This window comes from Xiphophorus couchianus, chromosome 18, assembly GCF_001444195.1.
Source record: "Xiphophorus couchianus chromosome 18, X_couchianus-1.0, whole genome shotgun sequence".
Lineage (NCBI taxonomy): Eukaryota > Metazoa > Chordata > Actinopteri > Cyprinodontiformes > Poeciliidae > Xiphophorus > Xiphophorus couchianus.
Genome location: NC_040245.1, coordinates 17,610,933 through 17,632,830, shown reverse-complemented (window position 1 = coordinate 17,632,830; position 21,898 = coordinate 17,610,933). Strand labels below are relative to the sequence as shown.

The window sequence follows — 21,898 nt, the reverse complement described above, 5'->3', positions numbered from 1 at the left end:
TGTGGAATCTGTGAATACAAAGACAGTCACCAATGATATCATAGACAGGATGAGTAACATCACTGTTTGACATCCAAGCCACAAGAAATCTGTTGGATGTGGGGGAGACGTTTTTTTTTTTTTTTTACTTTATTCACAGACACATGGTATAACGACAGAGTGAAACATTTGTTCTGCCTCAAGAAAAAACAAATGCAGATATATATATTCGAGATAAAGAAAAAGCTAAGGGGCTTCAGTTCCCAACTGTTCATTTGCAGTGCAGTACAGCCTTCAATTGTTTTAATAGCTATTTTCTGTCTTTGATAGTTGGGATATAAAACTTAACTTTATTGTAAAATGCAGCAAGGCATGGCTTCCCCTACCTGGAACAATGAATATGATATTTAGCTAGTGACAATAAAGGATTTATGAGAAACTCTGAACTGTTGAGCTTTTAGTGGGGCCAAGTAAGACATCTTCCCATAACAGCATAAATTGTGCTTCTATGTTGTTGTGGATAAAGTCACACCGATTCTGCCAAAAAGCATCAACAAAGGGACAGTGTCAAAACAAGTGGACAACAGTTTAAGGATATGAATCACAAAACATACAATTTACATCAAATTCTTTCTTGAATATAAAGTTCACATAAAAGGATTAATGCAAACATCTGCGATAGATTTTCATTTTAAACGAGTCAGATATTCTGAAGAAGGAAGTGATATTTTTGTGTTTTTGTCGTGTAAATTGTTCCAATGCTATGCTAAGCACAACTTCTAAGCTTCCACTTCAGTCTTGTCACATACAGAAATTAGTGATAAGAAATGATAATATTTAACATTAACACAGCCTGCTATAGTTTTCGGTTTGTAAACATCACGGTAAAAGTTTTAGACACGTAGCGTTCTCTCAAAATAGCCGAGGATTCTTCTGCAAAGCTACTGGACGACTTGTTTGGCAACACTAAAGCGGTTTCCTGCATTTGCTGGCTGCCCTCACAGAGGAGCAGCTGAGAGACGTACCACAGCTTTTTATGGAAGCCAGTTTCCGGCACTCTGTTTAAAAAAAAAAAAAAAAATCTCATTATTTTTGAGATACTATCTCATTATAATGAGATTTTTTTTTTTAACAGAGTGGCAGAAACGGGCTTCCATGGTTTTGCCAGGGATAAGCTTTTAAAAGTGACGTGCATAAAGACTGTCAATGCATTTGTTACACAGCAGGAAATGATGGGCCGGGTCACTTCTGGTGTAGCATATTTGCTTAGTATGAACTGTGAACAGAAAGCACAGTGGCTATAGTAGCTGCTCCTAATATCTGCGGTAAGCTGTTTTCTCAGCAATGGCGGACTTCTTCAGCCTGCCAGAGCGTCAACCGCTAAACACAATAAGCAAAGAGCGGCACAACAATAAACAGATATACAGTACTCACTACTGACGTCACTGTAAATCTACTCCAACATAACTTTCATTAACTGAACTCAAATACATATGTAGAAAATATTTTGCGGCCCTATTACAGCTGACAAACCGAGCCCACACCAGCGCTAACCACTGGAATCATTACTTTAGCCTTCTGCTAACTCCGGCGTCACACTCTGCTCGGCAGGTCGGTTCTATTGAAGCACCTTTTTTCTGCCAGACGGTACTTACGAGAGGCTACTAGCGTTACAATCAATATATATTATTTATGGCTCAGCTTACCTGTGAACAGAAAGCACAGCGATTATAGTAGCTGCTCCTAATATCTGCTGTAAGCTGTTTTCTCAGCAATGGCGGACTTCTTCAGGTTGCCAGTGTCAACAGCTGTTGCATATGGTGCTGAGCGCCCTCTGATGGCGAAATTCACACATTGTAATAGAGTCTAACTAGTTTCTCGCTGGAAGTAACCTTTAACATAAAAAATAAAATGGGGGGCTAAGGGGGACTGCTATTTTCATGCCTTGTTCTCTTTTCTAGTGCCACACGTTACTAAACAAAAAACTTTATTGAGAGCAAACAGTAAAGGGGTTGAATACAAACTTCTTTTGGATTTCTGCTTATAGCAATTTTTAAAAGGCTTTGTTTTCTTTACAGAGGTTTTCACAACAGTTAAGCTAAAATAAAATGTAGGCAACATTATTATATCAACATTGTTTTGTGATGAATCAAATGATATTTGCATGATTTCTGTTTCTGTTGGGAGATAAATTAGAAATTACAAATTAAAAAGTTAAATCCAGCAAAGCTTTTATTTCGTGTGAACAGTTTGACAACTACAAATACATCTTCAATTCTACCATCTGTCTTAGCTTGTTGTATATACTATATACATAAGTATTTACATCAGAAAGTTACAACCATTTCACAATGGGAAAGGCATTTTATGTAAAACCATCAAATTAAATACAGATAATAGTTTTTGATGTACCACAGATCTCTTTACTACACAGAACTTTACATATTTCCTTATAATAATGCTTGAAAGTATATCTCAGTGAGAAAAACAAACAAAAGTGCAACATCAGTGCACTTATAAATAAAGTGCAGACTATCTGTTGAAAACATTAAATAGATGTGTTAGAAAATACATTTTAGTTACATTCATTTAATATGCTATACAAGGCATTCCTGGTGCCACCATTTCTGCTGGAACATAAAAAAAGATATAAACTAAATGAAAAGATTACTGTGTAAGGACGCTGGCTTTTGTGTACTTTGAAGTATTTTCGCTTTTGCTAGATGGTGAAAATTGTATTATTGTCCCCCATTTTAATGGATAGGGAAAATAGATGAAGAGAAAACGTGGGTGGAGGGAGGGAGAACAGAAGAGAGTCACCACGGTCTGTATGAAATGATTGGCTCCACAGATCTTTAGAACAAATATCCTGTGATTTGCTGAAACCTCACTGGGCATCTGCTTGTTAAATGTGTCACTATGATAACCAAAGAGTTCGTGCCAACGCTTGAAGACACTCAGGGGGTGACCCTGCCTCTGACAAGTGGACACAGCTGCAGCTATCTGTCTTTTTCAGTCGATCCAGTTCATGAGAGAACTGGCACTGTCACCACGCCACACTCCCACAGGAATCCAGACAAGAAAAGATTTGGCACCAGTATCCTCCACCTGCAAAGACAGTCCACATGCATATAGCTTTGTGTGAAACTACTCTGAAAACAGGGACATCCCACAGCTGGACGTTATTATTACTGAGATCGAAAGCAGGAGGAGCAAGTCCCGCCTTTATCCTTCTCTAACTGAGGGGTGATTGTGTCGGGAACTTCTGATTGCAGCATGTCATTTTCATTTGCGATGATGTGTTTCACCAAGCAGTTTGCTGCCTCATCGATGTTGATATTCTCCTGAAAACAACGTGGAAAAGAGACAGCGATGTAAGGGAAAACAACAACTTGATTTACAAAGTGATGGCTACAGAGAGACAACAAATTGTTATCGTGAGGCTATGAACAATTCACAGATTGTGAATCTTTACAGAAAGTGAGCTAATGAAATGGACCAGGACTAAATGAGAGGGCTGACAGAGAGCCAGTTAGCAGCAATAATACACATACAATCTGTGTCTGACCTTTTCATTCACATACGCTGCAAGTGATCTGTTTGCAAACTCATCCATTTACACGTGACCGTAAAAATAAACAAGTGAAGCAAAAATAATAATAATAAGATGTAACAGGTATGTGAAGGAAAAGGTTATTTTACGTTTCCCGAATTGTGCGTTTACACTGGCTTCCTTAAGGTTACATTACCCTGAAAAATTATTTGCCCCTCTTTTGTCATATTGGAATGCACTCATTTGTTCTGTGCTATGCTATATTATCCTATGCTGTACAACACACTGCTACATTATACAGAGAGATTTCCTACACAATGTTAGATAATGCTACCCTACTCCATACACCGTGTTCCAAATTATTATGCAAATTAGATTTAAGTGTCATAAAGATTACAGTTTTTGTTGTGCTACTAAATTCATAGATGGTATTGTGTGTCAGGGCTCTTTGAATCACTATAATTAATTTCAGAGAGCTGGGTTGATTAGTTTGTCTGGTGAGCTCAATTAAAGGAAATCTACTTCAGAAGGATGTTCCACATTATTAAGCAGGCCACAGGTTTTAAGCAATATGGAAAAGAGAAAGGATCTCTGCTGAAGAAAATCATCAGACAGTGTAGTGCCGTATGACAAGGTATGAAAACATTTGATATTTAACAAAAACTGAAGCGTTATCGTACTGTGAAGAGATTTGTGGCTGATTCAGAACAAAGATGGGTTTGTACAGATAAAGGCAAAATGAGGAAGGTTTCTGTTAGATAAATTCATTGGATTAAGAGAGCAGCTGTTAAAATGCCCTTACAAAGCAGCAAACAGATATTTGAAGCTGCTGGTGCCTCTGGAACCTCAAGGTGGAGGATCCTCCAGAGGCTTGCGGTGCATGAACCTACTATTCGGCCCCCCCTAACCAGAGCTGTGTTCAGTAAAATTAGATTTATACTGTAATAGTTCATGACTTGAAAATTATACTGACCATCATTTGCATTGACCATTTAAGAAAATCTGAGAAAATATCACTTACATAATAATTTGGGACATGGTGTACAGCACTGTACTCTAAAATATCCCAACAATACCACTGAAGTAGAACAAGTGAAGTAAACGGCCAAATTTAGTTTATTTGCTCTCCTGCATGCTTGTGTGCTACATTACTGAAATATTTACTGTAATTAATATGTAATATTACCTATTTTAAAACCATCCGAATGATTGATTTGAGCACTTCAATATAAAATGTTTGATTAATAAATTTGAAGGTAATTGAAGCAGTGAATTAAGCAGGTGTAAGCTATTATAATCATTCAGATAAAGCAAGGCATTATGGGAGATTGTGTTCTTTATCAAATGTCAAATATCCATGGCCTGTTATTACTTAAGTAACAGCTGTACATACAATATATCAGGTTGCAACATGTCAGAGTTTAAATTTGGGGGGGAAAAACCAACAACATCACAGTCATTCTTCTTTTTGCAACAAAAACAAAGCCAAGATTTGTTCTGGGAAAGAGTCAGAGGTTTGCAGCATTTTGGTCTGTTGCAAGTCTTGTGAGGCATCAAGCTTCCTGCTTACACACCACACTTTATTCACATAAAGTTTACTCATGTTTTTATCTGCTGTGCTTCATGCAGTTCGTCAAAAAAAGTAATTGTTTGAGGTAAATAGAGATAGTGTTGACTCGGAGCAGAACTTGCCCTGATATAAGGAGAGCTGAGGCTTCTTGAATAGCAGTGCAGGTGTTTGACTCTGTGTGTGTGTGTGTGGGGGGGGGGGGGGGGGGAACGAGGGAGAGTCTGATCTCTCCCATCCAGTTGTGACATTCCAGACTGTCGTAGTGAGAGTGTGAACAGAGTGTTAATGTGTATATCACCTTACAGTCAGCAACTGCTCGCCTTTAATTTGAATCATATTGTGCCTATGTCTTTCAGCTACAAATGTTTCCAAAATAAACAAGGAAGCTAAAAAACTCTTGACTGAACTCCTACTCCTTGCTATTACTCCTAACTGTAGTGTTATCCCGATTTAGGTTAAAGACGAATTTGTTTGATAAGAAGTTTTAATGTTTTTATTTGTACTGGTTGTACAATTTGACATAAATCAATTCACTTTTTTGGCCAATTTTTTATGTGACAACCCAACATCTCAATATATTTAATGGGGTTTTATGTGATACATCAGCACAAATGCTGAACAATTGTTAATTGTGATGGAAAACTATTCATAATTTTAAAAGGTTTACAAGTATAATATATAAAACTGCCTGTGCAATTGCAAAATAGCTCCAGTTCAGTCCGAACATACATTCCCCACAACCTTTTGCTCTTATCTGACAAGAGCACTTTAACAGATATTTGCTATGCCCCCACACGACTCTGCTAACACAGCCACTCTATTGTTGCCATGTTCCTATAAAGTTCACAACTAGCACATATTGTTGACCGCAGATTATTTCACCTGAGCTGTGGTTCTCTGCTGCTCCTCCAGAGCCACCATGATCCTCCTTCTTGTAGCTAACAGCAAATGTGACTTGAACACAGTAATCTTGAACACATCATCAAATTTAAATGTGCTGTCATGGCGATGTAATAATTAAACATTGTTACTGTAATGAGTGGCTTAGATTTCAAGCTCCTTTAAAACATAGTAAATACTTTTGTAATGAAAATACTAAAGTCCGAAGTTGGCAAAAATTCAAACCAGAGATGGGAATATTAGTAAGAATTCTCTTAGAAAAATTTGACCGTTGAACTGTGAACATGATTTTGACCCTGAACACACCACTGCTTGGATCATCATGAGCAATGGGCAGCTGATTGCATGTCTGCAATCCATGTTCAACATCTCTGTGGTCCACTCAGAGACGGACCATCTCTGATCTCACACAGACTTTACATTCATGGACCATTAATTCTTGGTCCATGAATTAATGGTCCATGAATACAAGGTCCAATAAAAACAGATAAGATCCAGCGGTACATGTTCAGATTTTTCTTTCAGAACCATTGACTTGCAGACATACAGACTGGTCATAGACTGGTAATATTTATACTGACTTTCTGTCAATGTTTGCTTGGACTTTATTTTCCATGCTAAGGTAATATTTTCCTTTTTCCAAGTTATATATCAGATTATTGGCCTTTCATTTTTAGTATATTACATATATTTCGAAGGTTCCATATCAGGTTTGATCACTTATAATTTAGCATTAAAAATGTATTTGCATGAGACAAATTTTGGACAGTCAGAAAGTAGAAAGTACTCGTATGGCATTAATCAAACTTAATTTCTGCATGACTGACTCACAAAATGTGAATCTACTGCTTTACAGTTTGTGTAGCCGCTAGAGAATAGAGCTAATGTATTCCAACTGCATTCGTGGACAACCCTTTCTGGAAGACAAAGCAGCTGATGCAAGTGCAGCTGACCTGGAAAAACACAGACGTAGTGTGTGCTGGGAGTCTCTGTGGAAAAGGAGCATTGCACCATTACTGAGGATTTATTCAAATACAAATAGAAGACTAAGCCTGTGAAGTTCAGCTCATCCCATTTTGAATGTGTCGTTTTAGTGATGTCCTCACAAGATTGCTGGGTCAGACAGAGTCAAGGATGTCAACTGCCTCTTAAGGACATTTTCATAAAACAGGCCTTGAAACAGGGGCTGTAACCACTGAGACCGCCTTTAATGTTTCTGCGTGTACACATGTCTCTGTTTCTCTCACCTTAGCAGAGGTCTCAAACCATCCAACGAAGCCATTTTCCTGGCAGAACTGGTCCATCTTTATTCCATTATTGGTCAGTACTTCCTGACCCTGGTCACATTTGTTAGCCAGAAGCACAGTGGCTACATTTTTCCCATTGGCTAGTGTGAGCTTGGAATCCAAGTCCTCCTTCCATTTGGTGACGGCCTCGAAGGAGGCCGGCCGAGTCACATCAAAGACGATGAAGGCGCCCATAGCTTCACGGTAATACACACGGGTCATGTTACCAAACCTCTCCTGACCTGAAAAAATACACACACAGACACAGAAAAAGGGGGAAGAGTGATGAGATCAGAGTTTTAAAACACCATAACTGGGAGACAAATGGGATCTTGTGTCTTCTGTGTACCTGTGGCTAGTACATGCGTGGCAAAAGTTAACTTCAGAGTAAACAAAACTTCTAAGTGTTTTCATATAATAGTTGGGTAAATTCATGCAATAATTCATGCATAGCTCTTTTCTAACTCAGTATGGTGTCTTGCTTCAAATGGGTGAAGAAGATTGGTAGTTCTTTTGATCAGTCCTGCTGTGGTGTTTCTGACATGAACAGGTGGATAAAAGCACAGTGTTAGCTAGAGAACAGCTGGCAGCATGTCAGCTTAGCTCAAGGACAAATCGGACAAGCAGGTTGTCTTCAAACCACTTCCCTATACTGCTAAGTTTAGTAGTGCTGATACAAAGCAGAAAGTTGCACCTTAAGTTACAGGGGACCTTGGTGTCACTTTCTGGTGATAACCACTTTTTAAATGAGTAAGGAATTTAATATATTATTATTCTCTTAAGAGTTCAAGTGTCTGTCTAAATACAGAGAGAATATATTGTCTTACGATCTTTTTTAGGAACCACAAAAAATTGACTCAGGGAGATATATTATACAGTTGCTATAATAATTGTTATTATTGTGATATTTATAAAAGGATAAGGTGAGATGCAAAATGAGAAAAATACAAATCACAGTTTAACAATGACATTAAAGTTTAAAAATGTTGTACTTCACTGAAGCAGTTTTGAAAACTATGTGCTCCATATAGTAAGTATTATGTAATTAAAGTATAAATCAAAACATGTCTTGTGGACAATTCAAATTAAAATAATCATCTGAGCATAGAATCTGGAGGTTTATTTCTAAAGGGGTATAAAGAAGAAAACGGCCAACATTTTAGAGGATTTTTGGAGAATATTTATGCACTTTTTAAAAAATACATATTTTAGGTGGGATAAACAAAACTTGTACTTTGTGTTTTAAAGCTAAGCTCCAAATTCTTAATGCATTTACATCACCTTGAAAGACATAAACTTATCTGATTTTATTTTACATGCCAGAGAAACCAGCTCTGCCATCCTGCGAGCCCCAATATTTTGAAAGATGGCCGACCAAAATAGAACAGTCAAAGTTATTTATCCTGGGAAAATACACAGAAACAGCAAGTGATTCATTATGCCACTGACTGGAGAAACTTAAGTCTATCATCAACCACTAAATATTTTCCCACAAAGTCAAAGTCTTCTGATGTGACAACTAAATTTTCAGTTTTAAATTATGATTTTAAGAACAGATTTATGAACAGTGCATATTATGAAATGCTTTATGGTAAAACTGAATGGAGAAACAATGCACAACAATTGAGGTTTTCCCACTTCTGGAAACCTTCACACTACTTTACTATTTCCTCTAAAGGAGAAGGTTTTCAGTTCATAATAAAAGCTCTCTGTACACGAAATCTTGAGCCTCAAATCTCCCTCACGAGTCTGAGCCACATGACTGCTTGCGCTTACTGGAGAGAGCACACAGGAGGGGAGAGAGCAGCAGGTCAGAGGATTCTTCTAAACCTCAGCCGACACTCATGTGACACTGAAACCGTTGTAGCCTTCAGGTTTGTCATCATGCCCACTGGCGTTCAATCGCAAATAAAAAAAAAGCTGAATTATTACTCATTTCTGCGGGCAACAAAACTGTGATGATATTCTAAACTCTTTCAGGATGTATGAACAGCATTGCTGTAAGAACAGTCATCACCAGTCAACGCCGTCTAAATATCAACATGCATCCATTTCACGGTGAAGCAACTATGAAATGTGATGGCAAAAAGAAGGAAACAATTTCTCAGAGGTGAAGAATAAAAACATCACAGTATCACAGACAATAGAAAGGTGGTCAAGCAATGTAACTCTGGCTTATATATATATATAAATTATTTACTTTTTGGCATAAATGAACATGTAGCAATGCACTAGCTGATCTTAGATGAAGAATTATCATGTTTTCCCACTGCCTACATATATATGTAGACTTCATGAATCACAACTCTGCGTTTTAAAGAATCTGCTGGTAGAATGATTTAGTCAGATCAGTTTCTACATTTCAGTTTTCATGTCTGTTTTAAACTAAGGTTGTTCCGATTCCCAAAATATTTTTTAAAATTTATTTTCTATGTTTTTTATATCATATTTTCTTACTAAGCATGTATAAAAACAGAATAAAAAATGGAAAACTCGTCTGGAACGCAGCTGACTGATAATTCTCTTTTTTTATTATTTTCCTGGCTGCTTGTATCTAATTCCATTAGAATGCCGCCCTGGGTGATGAGCCACATCATCCATATTAACAACTGTCACTGTCCTGAAGACATGGCATGTGATGAACCTGAAATAAAGAGCCTCCTTCATTAAAATCACTTAAAATATTTTTTTATGACATGAAATGTTTCTTATCAAATGAATGCTTAGAAATTGACTTAAGAGTCATTTGGTTTTATGTGGGGCCTTTACCAAAGAAAAAGACAATCCAAAAGTCGAATCTTAGTTTAAAACTAACTGCTGAAACATTTTTATTTTCAAACATATATTTTTTTTCATTTTGTGCCCATAAAGCAGATTCACTGAATTGCTGGTGGAGATACAGACAAAATTAAAGTCACGCTTTAAACGTAATTAGTCGTAATTTTGTCTAACAACTTTTCTTTTCCAGAGATAAAAATATGACCTAAATACTTCCGCACATTTCAATAGTTAGTTTATTAAAAGCCAAGTTAAGACAAACGAAGAAGACGTTAAAATAAGTTTGACTTCTGTTTGCCTCCACTGTGTGTTTCTCCCATTCCATATACTATGTGCGTAAAAGTTGCCACGGTACCTGCAATGTCCCACAGCTGCAGTCGCACCGTCTCCTGGTCCCAGGTAAGGACTTTGAGGGCGAAGTCCACTCCGATGGTGGCACGGTAGTTGGGGCTGAAGTTGTGATGAACATACCGCTTGATGATGCTGGTTTTCCCGACCCCGAGGTCTCCTATAACGAGAATCTTGTAGAGGTGCTCCTTATGGTGGTTGTTTTGCATGGCGACCGAGGAGGGCGAGAGCTCAGCATGAATCCACCGTAATGGAGAGGACTCGGAATATGGAAAAATAAAAATAAAAATAAAACACTCAGGGTAGAATACAGAGAGAAACGTGGAGAATCAGAAGAGGAGGTAAGGTAGTTAACGCTCTGGCCCCTCGGAGAGAAGTGGAGCGCAGACGTCTGGACCTTGTGACTGAGGACGGGCCGCTGCTGCTGCTGCCTGGGAGTGACCGTTTCTACTACAGTAGAAACACGCAAAACCGGGATTTACGCAAATCCTCCTAGAGGAACGTGTATAAAAACGATTATCTCTACACCAACAAGGGTGGAAAAAGTACCAAGAGCCTTTACACAAGTTAAAATAGCGAGCGTAATTGAATTCAAAAGTAAACAGTTGAGATGTCATGACCTTTAGGATTCTGGTTTTATATTTTCCTTGGTTTTAAGATTTCTTGTCCATAAATTTAAAAATAGTGATGGTTTTAGTTAGAAGTACAATCTATTCCAGAAAATACATCATAGGCGGACATCCCGGGGAGGGATCGGGGGTCTGGACCTCCCCAATCTTGGAAAAGTCTAGAATCCCCTTCACCCAATATGAACACAGGTAGTGCATTATATGTGAAGAAAGGGATAAAAAGTTTAAATTTCTTTATACTCAAAAAATAAATAAATCTTAAAAGTGTGATGTGAATTTGTAGCATTTGGGGCTAACACATAAAATGCTTTGATCTGAACATTGATGCAAAAATTTCAATTTGTACAAAATTGTAAAAAACTAGGATCATTCTTATTCCAGTTTCCAATTATGCACCACTCTGTGTTGGTTTGTAACAGATTATGCAAAACGTCATGGCTGCAATGTGACAAAATGTAAAAACAAACAAAAAATAAACAAGGAGTTAGTAAACTGCATTTCTTTATCACCTTTTACAAGTCAAAACCCAAAAGCATACTATATAATTAATTAATTACAGTACATTAGCATGAAACTGTAATTTCACCTGATTAAGTTCCCTTCAGGATTCTGGCAATGAAAGGGCATCAAAAACAAGGCCATCAGGAAAACAGAGATCACCAAACCCCACAGAAAAAAAAAAGTAACACGTCAAGTTTATACTGATCAGTCAAGCACAGGTTTATATACGATGAAATATCTCTTAAAAAATCTCTTAAAATCCCTGAACATTAGTGAACTCAACCCAGTTTGAATGAGATGAAGCAGGTAAAACTCTGACATCTTGCTGTTAAAAGCACTCTCCCACACCATTTCAATGAAAATTAGCTTCTTGAAAAGGCCTGCACTGATTACTAAAGCATGTGAAAAATGCATAGGCAATAGGGCTTTTTTCTTTGTCTTATCCTTTAAAAAAAAATAATAATAAAAACACACACATCGGAACTTCAAAGCTGCATTTTACTTGCACGCACGACTAAAAGAAAAGGTGTTAAAAGGAAAAAATACTGCACTGATCACAGAATATTATTTACTTGTTTCCTTTTACCAAATTTGTGCTTAAACTGATTAACATAAAGCCCTTGCAAAAAAGCGAGTGGCAAATCACTTAAAAGGATTTCTAAACAAAGTCAAGCATTTTACTTTAACCAAACAAACAAAACAAAAAAACACATCAATACAAAAAATGACAAAATAAACACATTTAGTTTTTTTGCAAAGTGATGCATCCCTTTATTGAGAGAAATTATCTTTGATTGCTCCAGAGGGAGCAATCCATCGTGAAACATGGCAGCAATAATGTGAAATTGGAAGCAGGGACTAAAGACATCAATTCTCTGCAGTGCTTCCCTGAGACAGAGAAAAAAGCCCTGGACCGGACAACTTGACAAAAAACACACTGATAAATCATTTCCCTTTTAAATGTTCAATGTAGAATTTACAACCCGTTACAGCACGATCAATCCATTCTGGTTTGTGTTTGTGTTGGCAGTAACAGCATGGATTTAGGAGGTGGCTAATTACCAACAGCATAAAAATCAGCAAACATAATTGGAGAAAAGGAGGAACACTGGATAAAAAATAAAACAAAACACATTCAACATCAAGATGCAAATCAGCTGTATCTATGTCATTAAAATTTAGAATAAAGATAAGTGTGTAGAGAAACTTTTAAAAATGATACAAATTAGTTATCAAATACAATGGTTGTATTTTTCATCTTTTTATACAGGAGTGTTTCAACATCAGCTTAACTTATTCATAGGTACCAATCTTATCATTTTAGACTTCTGTAAACATTTCAGATTTTGAAAACTGGTGAACAATCCAACCCTTTTCAGTATATTTAAAACACTAAAAGGAAGTGGCAAAGAAATGTTTCCATTAAAACTTCAATCAGTAAGTTTCATGCCTTTATGCATGTGCTGGGTCAACCTTTTTAGTACGAGAGGAAGCCAGACAGCAGCGTTCCATGTGATCAATTGCAGTTCCATATTTTTAAACCAAGATTGAAACGAAATACATTCAATTTAAAGGATTCAGAATTGTAATCAAGGCACTCATTTGTTCTGATTTTGACTTAAAAGCATCTATATTTTGGGGATGGGTTTGGCTGCGACTGCGATGCTCTCAATAGCGCACTCGTCGCTTCCCCGGCGAATTCGGAAGTAGCCTTCCTCGCCCCATTGGGCACCCCAGCTGTTCTTGACAATCCAGTACTTCTGTCCGGTCTTATGGCAGCGGCCATAGCCCACCAGCAGCACTGCGTGGTTGGTCAGCTCGAAGGGATTGATGGAGTCTGCAAGGCCTGTGTGGTGGTAGATGCCTCCTTTATAGGCCATGAAGTCAGGGTACACCTGTAGACAAACACTAATTAATAATAGTTCACCTTTTTCTACCATTTTGTTTTGTTGTATGTTGAACAAATTAATGTTATCTTTTCATTTAGATTTATACCACAATCCACAGTAATATATATTTTAAAATAAAACTTTTGGCATATATGACCTTTCAAAAGTTTATTTATAAGAAGATCTCCACCTTGCAGAGACACATCTAATACATTTTTTAGCAGAGATAAGATTTGCATATGAACATCAGAGAGACATTAAGCAGCTAATGTACCTCCAAAGCAACAGCCATCGGTCCATTGCTGACCAGTTCCAACATCATGGCCGTCTCACTGCAGCCACCGTAGAATCCGCCTACATATCCATACTCTGCGGTGTACATTTTGCCGCAGTTTGCAGGCACGCCACATGGCGTATCCTTTGCAGTGTACGGAAAGCAAGACTCATCCACAATGCCGAAATCCTGTACGTATTTCCCAATCAGGTAAGGGAAGCCCCCATCGCAACCTTACAAAGGTGAAAAAAGTAGAAATCTTTAAGTACCGTAAATAAAACATTATTTATATGTTTGTTTATCTCACAATAGACTGCAAATATTATTCTACAAACAGAAAATAAACTACATCGGCTTTAGCAGAAAATGCTTTAATTTGTATTAGAAATAATATCTTTTAGAGCAGTGGGCCCCCGGGCCGCGGACTGGTACCGGTCCGTGGACCAATTGGTATGTATTTGAGTTTGGATAATCTTTTATTTTGAAAATCCTTTCACCGGATTCTCTCAGTTACGTCTTGCACGCCAATATTGAGCCCACAAGCAGCAAAAAGAGTAAGAAACAGATCAGATGTCTTTGGAGAGTTTCTTCGCGATTTTAGATCGTGCATATTCAACACACCACACACTGCAGGACTTTGCAAGATTATCGTAAAGGGAAAATTGGGGGAAAAAAAACAAAACGCTTTAGCGGGAACACCAACATGCAGAAGCATTATCTGACGTCCCCCCTCACATCCCGCAACAAAATTGCCAAGTCTTGACTGGTCCGCGGTAATAAAAAGGTAGGGGACTACTGTTTTAGAGCATTAGTTTACCTTGAGAGTATTCAGAGCAGGAGACCACTTGTTGAGGACTGAGGACAGGGCTATCGCTGTTGTTGGTGAGGATCCGAACTCGAGCTTCCAGCATTCCCATGGTGGCAAAGGAGTAGCAGCTGCCGCAGGATGCTAAAACACAACAAAGATGGAGAGAAAACACTGCTATGAGAAATAACAACATGGCACAGTGAAAAGACAGCTTTTTAAAAGATGCTTTCTCCCCACTACATGCAAAAGTTAACAACATATAATATATATAATATTCTGTCCCCAGCCGCCACTGACCTGTGCCTAGCAGGTCAGTGCAAAGTGACTTTAAGCTGGATATTTCCATATAACAGAATGGTCTCGTTGGGGCAGCTACAATAATAAAGTGTTTTCTGGACTAAATTCAGCGCTAAATGTTTTTTAATACTCTTGCCACAGCACACTTATCTGACCGTGACAATGTATGCATACCAATAGAATGAGGCAGTCACAGAGAACAGATTAAACAAAGTTTGTATACATGAGGGGCTGCACAGTGGCGCAGTTGGTAGCACTGTTGCCTTGCAGCAAGAAGGTCCTGGGTTCGATTCCCGGCCGGGGTCTTTCTGCATGGAGTTTGCATGTTCTCCCTGTGCATGCGTGGGTTCTCTCCGGGTACTCCGGCTTCCTCCCACAGTCCAAAAACATGACTGTCAGGTCAATTGGTTTCTCTAAATTCTCCCTGGGTGTGAGTGTGTGTGTGAATGGTTGTTTGTCCTGTATGTCTCTGTGTTGCCCTGCGACAGACTGGCGACCTGTCCGGGGTGTACCCCGCCTCTCGCCTGGAACGTAGCTGGAGATAGGCACCAGCAACCCTCCCGACCCCATTAGGGACAAGGGTGAACAGAAAATGGATGGATGGATGGATGTATACATGAGTCAGGCATTAGGTTGCTAATAAAACGATCTAAAGGAACAAATTAGCTAAGGAGCAGAGGCCACAGGGATGTGCAGGACTATTTAATTGCAGTAATCATTCAGGGTGAGACAGTGGAGAGTATATTTGGGACTAAAGTCTTCAGCTTATTAGTAGCAATAAGGTAAAACAGACTTTCGTTTTGATCCATAGTTTCACAAAGTTCTGCAGTTTATGAGAAGACTCGTAGCAAGAACAAAATAAAATCCATTTAACCCATAAGACAGAGCGTTACAGAGGGTTCATAGAACATGATAAAATTTTGATTCGATAAAAATCACAAATATGTTTGGTTCTTTCAATATGTCAATAGTGTCTTTTAGTCCAGAGCCGTCACATTACAGGAAACACATCCATGTGTCTCTAATCTGTTATCAGCAGGACGTGCTCATCATAAGACTGTTTTATATTCCTCCTGATTGCTGCTCAAACTGATGTGATTGATTCGGAGTTGGTCACAGATTCCTCTGTGTTCTTTTACCTCTTTGACAAGTGTCACATTCAGAATTTTATTTCCTCAGGCAGAGGAGATTTTCAAAGAGAGCTATCTTCCAGTGATGCACACAGGCACAGCCTATAGATCACACACTTCGACATCTGTGTGGCTGTTTTTTTATGATGCTTTGTACAACAAAGAGATTCTGCAAGTGATGAAATTCCTGGAACGTTCTAAACAGTTGCCCTTCAAATCCAGATCATTGTAAAGATAAATTATTTACAAAGCAAGTTAACCCCGAGGTGAAGAGCTGTCAGGAGTTGAGTAAAGGGAGGGATTTCCAGACCTTAGATTTTCAAGCACAGCTCACAATAGCCAACAAGAAAAAGAAGAAGAAGAATGCTCTACCAAAACAGAACAGCAGGGAGACAACAAATTTCAAGCTCGATTATGCAGGGACATTTCTCATCCATCTCATTATAGATACATTTACAAGGTAAAACGCTTCTTCTCCAACTGTTAATGTTCAATGTTTTTATGTTGATGTAAATGCCTCATATCTGAAATCCCCCTATCTTACTTAAATGATACGGGGAACAGAAGGAAAGAGAATTTAGTCAATACTTTGATCAGCATGAGCAACTGTTTTCACCAAGTGAGTTATCACTGGGCAGTGTAAAGTCCTCAGGAGGACATTGCAGAAGCCTCTTTTTAGCAACCCTGCTGCCACAAGTAATTTCTCTTCTCCAGCTGGAAACACTTAGCAGAAGTATCCGCTCATTTAAAAGACACAGCAAAGCAGGAAATAAATGTTTCATGTAATTTGTTCAAATAACTGAAATGCAAGAAATGTAGATCACATTTGGTACGTAGATACGTCAAACGTTTTGTGAAAAACTGGACTCGACCCATGCAATAAAAATAAAATAAGCTCCGTAGCCCTCCACAGTACATTGAAGGGCTATTCCATTGAAGCACTTTGGATTTCTCTAGATGCTTAAACCCCACCCTATAGAGGCTCTCTCAGATACTCGAAGCACTCCGCTACTGTAATCTCTCCACTCACTCACAACAGTGTGCAGAAAACAGGAAGAGAGCAGCAAGCAGACCCAGAAGGGCAAAGAGGAAAGGAGGCAAAGCGAGTGGTGAAATAGTTTCCGAGTGGAAATGATTACTGGCAGCTGTCAAACGTAAACCTGCATCCGATCCTTCAGGCCATTCTAATATTAGTGCTTGAAATATTCAGTTCCTTTGAATTAAAACAATAAGACTTGAGTTTCTCACTTAGACTAGCTTCAAAAAGTTAAAAAGATTTATCAAATTTTTAAAAGGAAATGAATTGATCAAAAGAACACCTTGTCAAAATTATTATACGATTGTAATGAAAGGTCACCTTGATTTCTCACAGGGCTAACAAAGCTGACGCCATCAACGTTTCTCCAGTCCCAATGTTCGGGGAGGGCTGCCGCCATCTTGGCTAAACCAGCTTCCACAGGAGCAGGCCGAACGCGTCTGAAGAATACATCAAGAGGCAGTTTTAAAGGGGAAAACCTGCGCCACACATCTGTGGCAAGCAAACGGCAATTCAATCAATAAAGATCATCATAAATTGATGTTATTTAGCAGGAAATCAGATTTATACACTGCCTATCATGCAAAAAGGATGAAATGAAGCACTCACACAGGGATACGAGAGGCAGGGCCACCTGCTCTGTAATGCAGTTCTTGCAAAGTGTACATCTCATGCTCAGGATACGCCACAGCCTTCCAGGAGCTCTGAACGGTGTTGATTAAATCAATGAAGTCCCAGTTGTTTTTATACGGCTTCGGGAGCAGTCTGGGGAAAGAGTAATGAAAGAGCTGATGCAGATTTTATCCAAGGAAACAAACTAAGAAAAAGCATCCACTTTAAGGACATACTGGACATTTCAGGTTTGTGTACAGTGCTAACATAAAATCTACAATTAAATTAAAAAAACACAGCATATAGGATCCAATTAGGCTTGTCTCTCATATTAAAATACAAGCAGATATCCAACATCATTTTCATTAAGCCCACATTTCTGTAGTAAGTGTTTTTATTGATATCTTGTAATACTCTAATCCCTACCATATTGTTTCTTTACTAGCTATAAGCTGACAATCATCTAAATTACCAGAAATAAAGAATTTCAAGCGTCATTCTGTGCGCAATTGAGAATGCATGTGAGGAAAAGATAGAAAGAAAAATTTCAGTTAGAGGTACAAAACAGTGGAGACATTTACTAAACTTTCTGCAAACAAAACTCTTGCCTTGAATCATGTTATCACAGAAAGCAGTTTCATGTGACCAGAAACTGCATGCTCAGGCTTTCATAGCAAAAGTCAGATAGTTAGATAAGGTTTCCTCACACACATGAGGGGAACTATTGAGGAAGAAAAAAATCTAATATGACGCAGAAATGTAAGAATTGCACATTAGCTCTTCTTGTATTCCACTGGATCCCTCGCAAGTTATGATTACCAGTTCAAATTCCTAGCATTTTTACTTTGCCAAAATACTCCCAACTGGTCATAATTTAGGTACCCGCTGCTGAAGACTGGCTTGGAATCTGCTCTGGGCGGCACAGGCTTCACCCTCTTGCCCACAAAACAGGCCCAGTTGCGCCCCAGCACATCGTGGACCCATCCTGGCAGGGTTTGGTCACAGTAGCTGGTCACCTTGGAGCCTTCCTGGGTGTACTGCAAGAGTCAGCAGACAAATTATGGCTTCTAGTCTTATACACACAAACACACACTGTACTTCTCTGCAAAAATAACACTTTTAAAAGGTAAATTATTTACAGTAACTTTTTTAAATAGTGTTCTTTATACGCAAACTCAGTGCCAGTAACAACTTCACATATATTCAAAAGTTGGGCTTTCTGTGAAGCATTTGAAGAGTTCTTCAGATGGTTTGACACAGCAAACTTCTTAAAATAATTTTATAGATAACGTGGTTCAAAACTTTGACTTTATTAAAGATTTTGTATAATCGCTAAATCATGCATCTTAGCATACAAATATATATACTCCCCAACTAATCTTTAGATAAGTGTTCCTTTGAAAGTTGTTCACAAAAAAAGTATTTTTGTCAACATCAGCAAGGTCCAAACATTATGTCTCAATATTTGGCCACCCTTCTTATCATAATTGTCTGACTTTAAATTGGATGGTTTGCTGCTACAAACCCTACTTTTAAACAAGATCTATATATTTTCATTTTCTAGGGTAATTCTTGCAGCTTTATTAGCTTGATTTGTCTACTTCAAAACCAGTTTATGTGTTTGGGATCAACCTGCCTTTAGGACAGTTTCAATGCTTTTCTCATCTGTCATAAACATTTACCTCAGATGAAAGGAAATTAGATACGACATTCAAAACGATTTTATGGTCAGAAAAGCCAAAGATTAAGCTATTTGGTCGCAATGATAAGAAAGCAAAGAACATTAAAACTCTCTGGAATGGTAGAAGCAGCATCATGCTGCGGCTACAGTTAGTTGCCAACGGTAGTGTACCATAAAATTTATAAGAACACTAAATAAGAAGAAAACACATCAAACTGGGTTAAGAACTCATAAAGCAGGATAACATTAAACCTTTAGGGTAGCTACCAACCTCAAGTCTTCAGAAACTTTCTGGACTACGCTAAAAGTCAAGTACATGACTGGACCCACTAAATTTAAAAGAGCTCTGTTGTGTCTCCAAATCCACCATGATGATGGTGACAAATATTTGTGAAAGTATTGTATGTACATGTTTGAAAATGTATAAAAAGTGTGACCTTATCTGGATAAGATAAATTGCACAGTAAATTTTGTGCATTTAAACATGGATTTAAATAGTCATTGAAGTTGTTTGTTGCATATGCATTTAACCCAAAAAGAATGACTCATAATTAATTAAAAATCCACAATCATGTCTATGACAAGAATGCATGTATGTACTGTATATTTGTTACTGGCACTTTTGGCGATTTCAATAAAAAAAAAACAAATCAGGTATTTATTGAATCACAGGTTCCAGAAGACAGTATGATACAATAAAACCTTGCAAGTCATACATCTTAACAGATAATGAGGAAGTTAAATCAGAGGAGGGAAAATAAAATGGCTGGGAAACTTCCCTCAGCTCGTTGTCATGTGAGTGACAAGAAAATAGCACATGACCAGGGGCTTAACTTTAACTTTGCTGCTTTGAACTTCGTCCACCAATCTTTACATACAATCAGAGGAAATGAGAAAGGGTGAAAGCACAGTTTAAAAAAAAAAAAAAAACAGCAAACCCACCACATTTCCACTTAACTCATAGTCAAATGACAGATTTTACTATGAGTGAATCAGCAGAGCAACACATGCAATATTAGATGTGTTTTGGAGTATAATTAGAGCTAAAAAAACCTGAATTTGTTTTACTGTTACCTTGAAAAAGGCAAACCATTTGTAGCCACCGAGCACCACCTCAAAGCCCTGGTTGTAGATGAGGGTGAAGAAGCCTGTGGTTCCCAGCTCATCTGTGGCTACAGACAGTTTCTCCAGGGTCACAGTCACTGTGCTCCCACCTGTGGCTGAAGAGAAAACTAACATGAAATCACATGACTTCATAACAGTCTATGTAACCTCTCAACTATCAGAACGCCTAATGTAGTTTTTATATTTCATTTCCTATGTTATTTCTGAGACATAACAATTATAAGCAAAGAAATGTAACACTGAGTGAAACTTATAATGATGTAAGCTGTCAGCTTTCTTTATCTGAAAAAGGCCTCAATGTGTCACATGATGTCAAAATGAATTAGCTGCTATTTCCTTCTTAGCTTCTTACCTTCAACAGAGCAGTTGACGGTCTTGTCGTGTCCCCCTTTGGACACCTGGAACACCCATGTCCCCAGCAGGTCTTCATAGGTGCAGTTAGCTGGTGTGTCCCCCAATGACCCCTCAACCCAAAGCAGGAACACACACACGAGAACAGCGCTGAACCTCATATTCACTCACTGCTAGCTTACCTGCACAGACAAACACTGGAGAACCCACCCCGGTGTAAAGACAACAGCGTTCACCCTGACTGTCAGGCACCTGTCCTGCTATTCTGCCCTTTTAACGGGCAGTAAGTGGCGGAAACTCAAAGTTTACCCTCAATTTAACTTGTTCCGTCAAGATGGTTCGCCACAGCTTGCGTCACAATACGCATGCGCGGCAAACGGCTTCCTGTGTATCCCAGATGCTATGTGAAACCCAAAATGATGACTTTTATTTAGTATTTTATAGATAATTCATTGATAAAGAGCCTAAGTAAACTCTGTGTAAACTCAATAATAACCTCGTGAGTGCAAGACATCACACACTTATGACAAACAAGAAGCAATAAAACGAAATAAATCACATTTTCTACAAAAATTGACGTGCACGGCGGCAATCCTCTTGTTGCAGTGTGTTCTTTGTTTCTTCTTCCCCTTTTTAGTTTCGCTTTGTCCAGTGTGGTTTTATGTAGTCACATGACCACTGATGCTGATTGAGGAGTTAAACAGAAAAGGTATTGTGACGTAAAATCAAAGGTAATCAATGTGTGACCTCAATTACAGACACAAATTGATCAATCATTTACAAGCAGTGATTTAGCGCTGAACACACTCTTGTTCTGTATCGCCAAGAATAACAGAGATTCAGCAACAGCCTTTAAATTATGCACTTAATCATTTCAGTTATATAACACTATTATTTAGATTGTTCAAGGTCTACATTTTAACGAAAAGCCTCTTTTCTAAAAGACTTTTCTTAATATTTTCTATTGTCTATTATTTTTTATTCCAATGCAAGGAAGGAAATATGGACACTGCCTAGATAGATTAATATTGATTGTCTTACACCCAAATGAATGTTGTTCAGAGTATACGTTGATTGAATTAACCCTCTGATGCGTGAGTGACTGACTATACAGTTTTCCGTGAGTGGTTTTTTTTTGACCCGGGTACAAT

The 21,898-nt window shown here is 38.2% G+C and overlaps 2 protein-coding genes across 2 annotated transcripts; both read right to left on the bottom strand.

Moving 5' to 3' along the window:
• Positions 1-2,185: 2,185 nt before the first annotated feature.
• rab38a (RAB38a, member RAS oncogene family) lies at positions 2,186-11,074 on the bottom strand. The gene is made up of 3 exons (XM_027999718.1): positions 10,422-11,074; positions 7,250-7,530; positions 2,186-3,323 (listed from the first exon to the last, which is right to left on the bottom strand). Exons 1-3 carry the CDS (start codon positions 10,621-10,623, stop codon positions 3,168-3,170), a joined length of 639 nt encoding a protein of 212 aa, XP_027855519.1. The 5' UTR covers positions 10,624-11,074; the 3' UTR covers positions 2,186-3,167.
• A 1,211-nt stretch (positions 11,075-12,285) lies between these two features.
• Positions 12,286-21,100, bottom strand: ctsc (cathepsin C). The gene is made up of 8 exons (XM_027998963.1): positions 20,749-21,100; positions 20,346-20,491; positions 18,473-18,627; positions 17,588-17,743; positions 17,300-17,418; positions 14,525-14,656; positions 13,708-13,940; positions 12,286-13,439 (listed from the first exon to the last, which is right to left on the bottom strand). The coding sequence occupies exons 1-8, from the start codon at positions 20,906-20,908 to the stop codon at positions 13,173-13,175; spliced, it is 1,368 nt and encodes a 455-aa protein (XP_027854764.1). The 5' UTR covers positions 20,909-21,100; the 3' UTR covers positions 12,286-13,172.
• Between the last annotated feature and the right edge of the window lie 798 nt (positions 21,101-21,898).

Excerpts from the sequence above, each read along its gene's own strand:
- ctsc (XM_027998963.1), bottom strand. The coding sequence starts at position 20,908 with ATGAGGTTCAGCGCTGTTCTCGTGTGTGTGTTCCTGCTTTGGGTTGAG. Across the intron at positions 18,628-20,345 it reads AATGGTTTGCCTTTTTCAAG|TACACCCAGGAAGGCTCCAA; the intron begins GTAACAGTAAAA and ends TGACTCTTGCAG. Across the intron at positions 17,744-18,472 it reads AAGCCAGTCTTCAGCAGCGG|ACTGCTCCCGAAGCCGTATA; the intron begins GTACCTAAATTA and ends CTCTTTCCCCAG.
- rab38a (XM_027999718.1), bottom strand. The coding sequence starts at position 10,623 with ATGCAAAACAACCACCATAAGGAGCACCTCTACAAGATTCTCGTTATA. Across the intron at positions 7,531-10,421 it reads GCAGCTGTGGGACATTGCAG|GTCAGGAGAGGTTTGGTAAC; the intron begins GTACCGTGGCAA and ends GTATTTTTTCAG. Across the intron at positions 3,324-7,249 it reads GGTTTGAGACCTCTGCTAAG|GAGAATATCAACATCGATGA; the intron begins GTGAGAGAAACA and ends CGTTGTTTTCAG.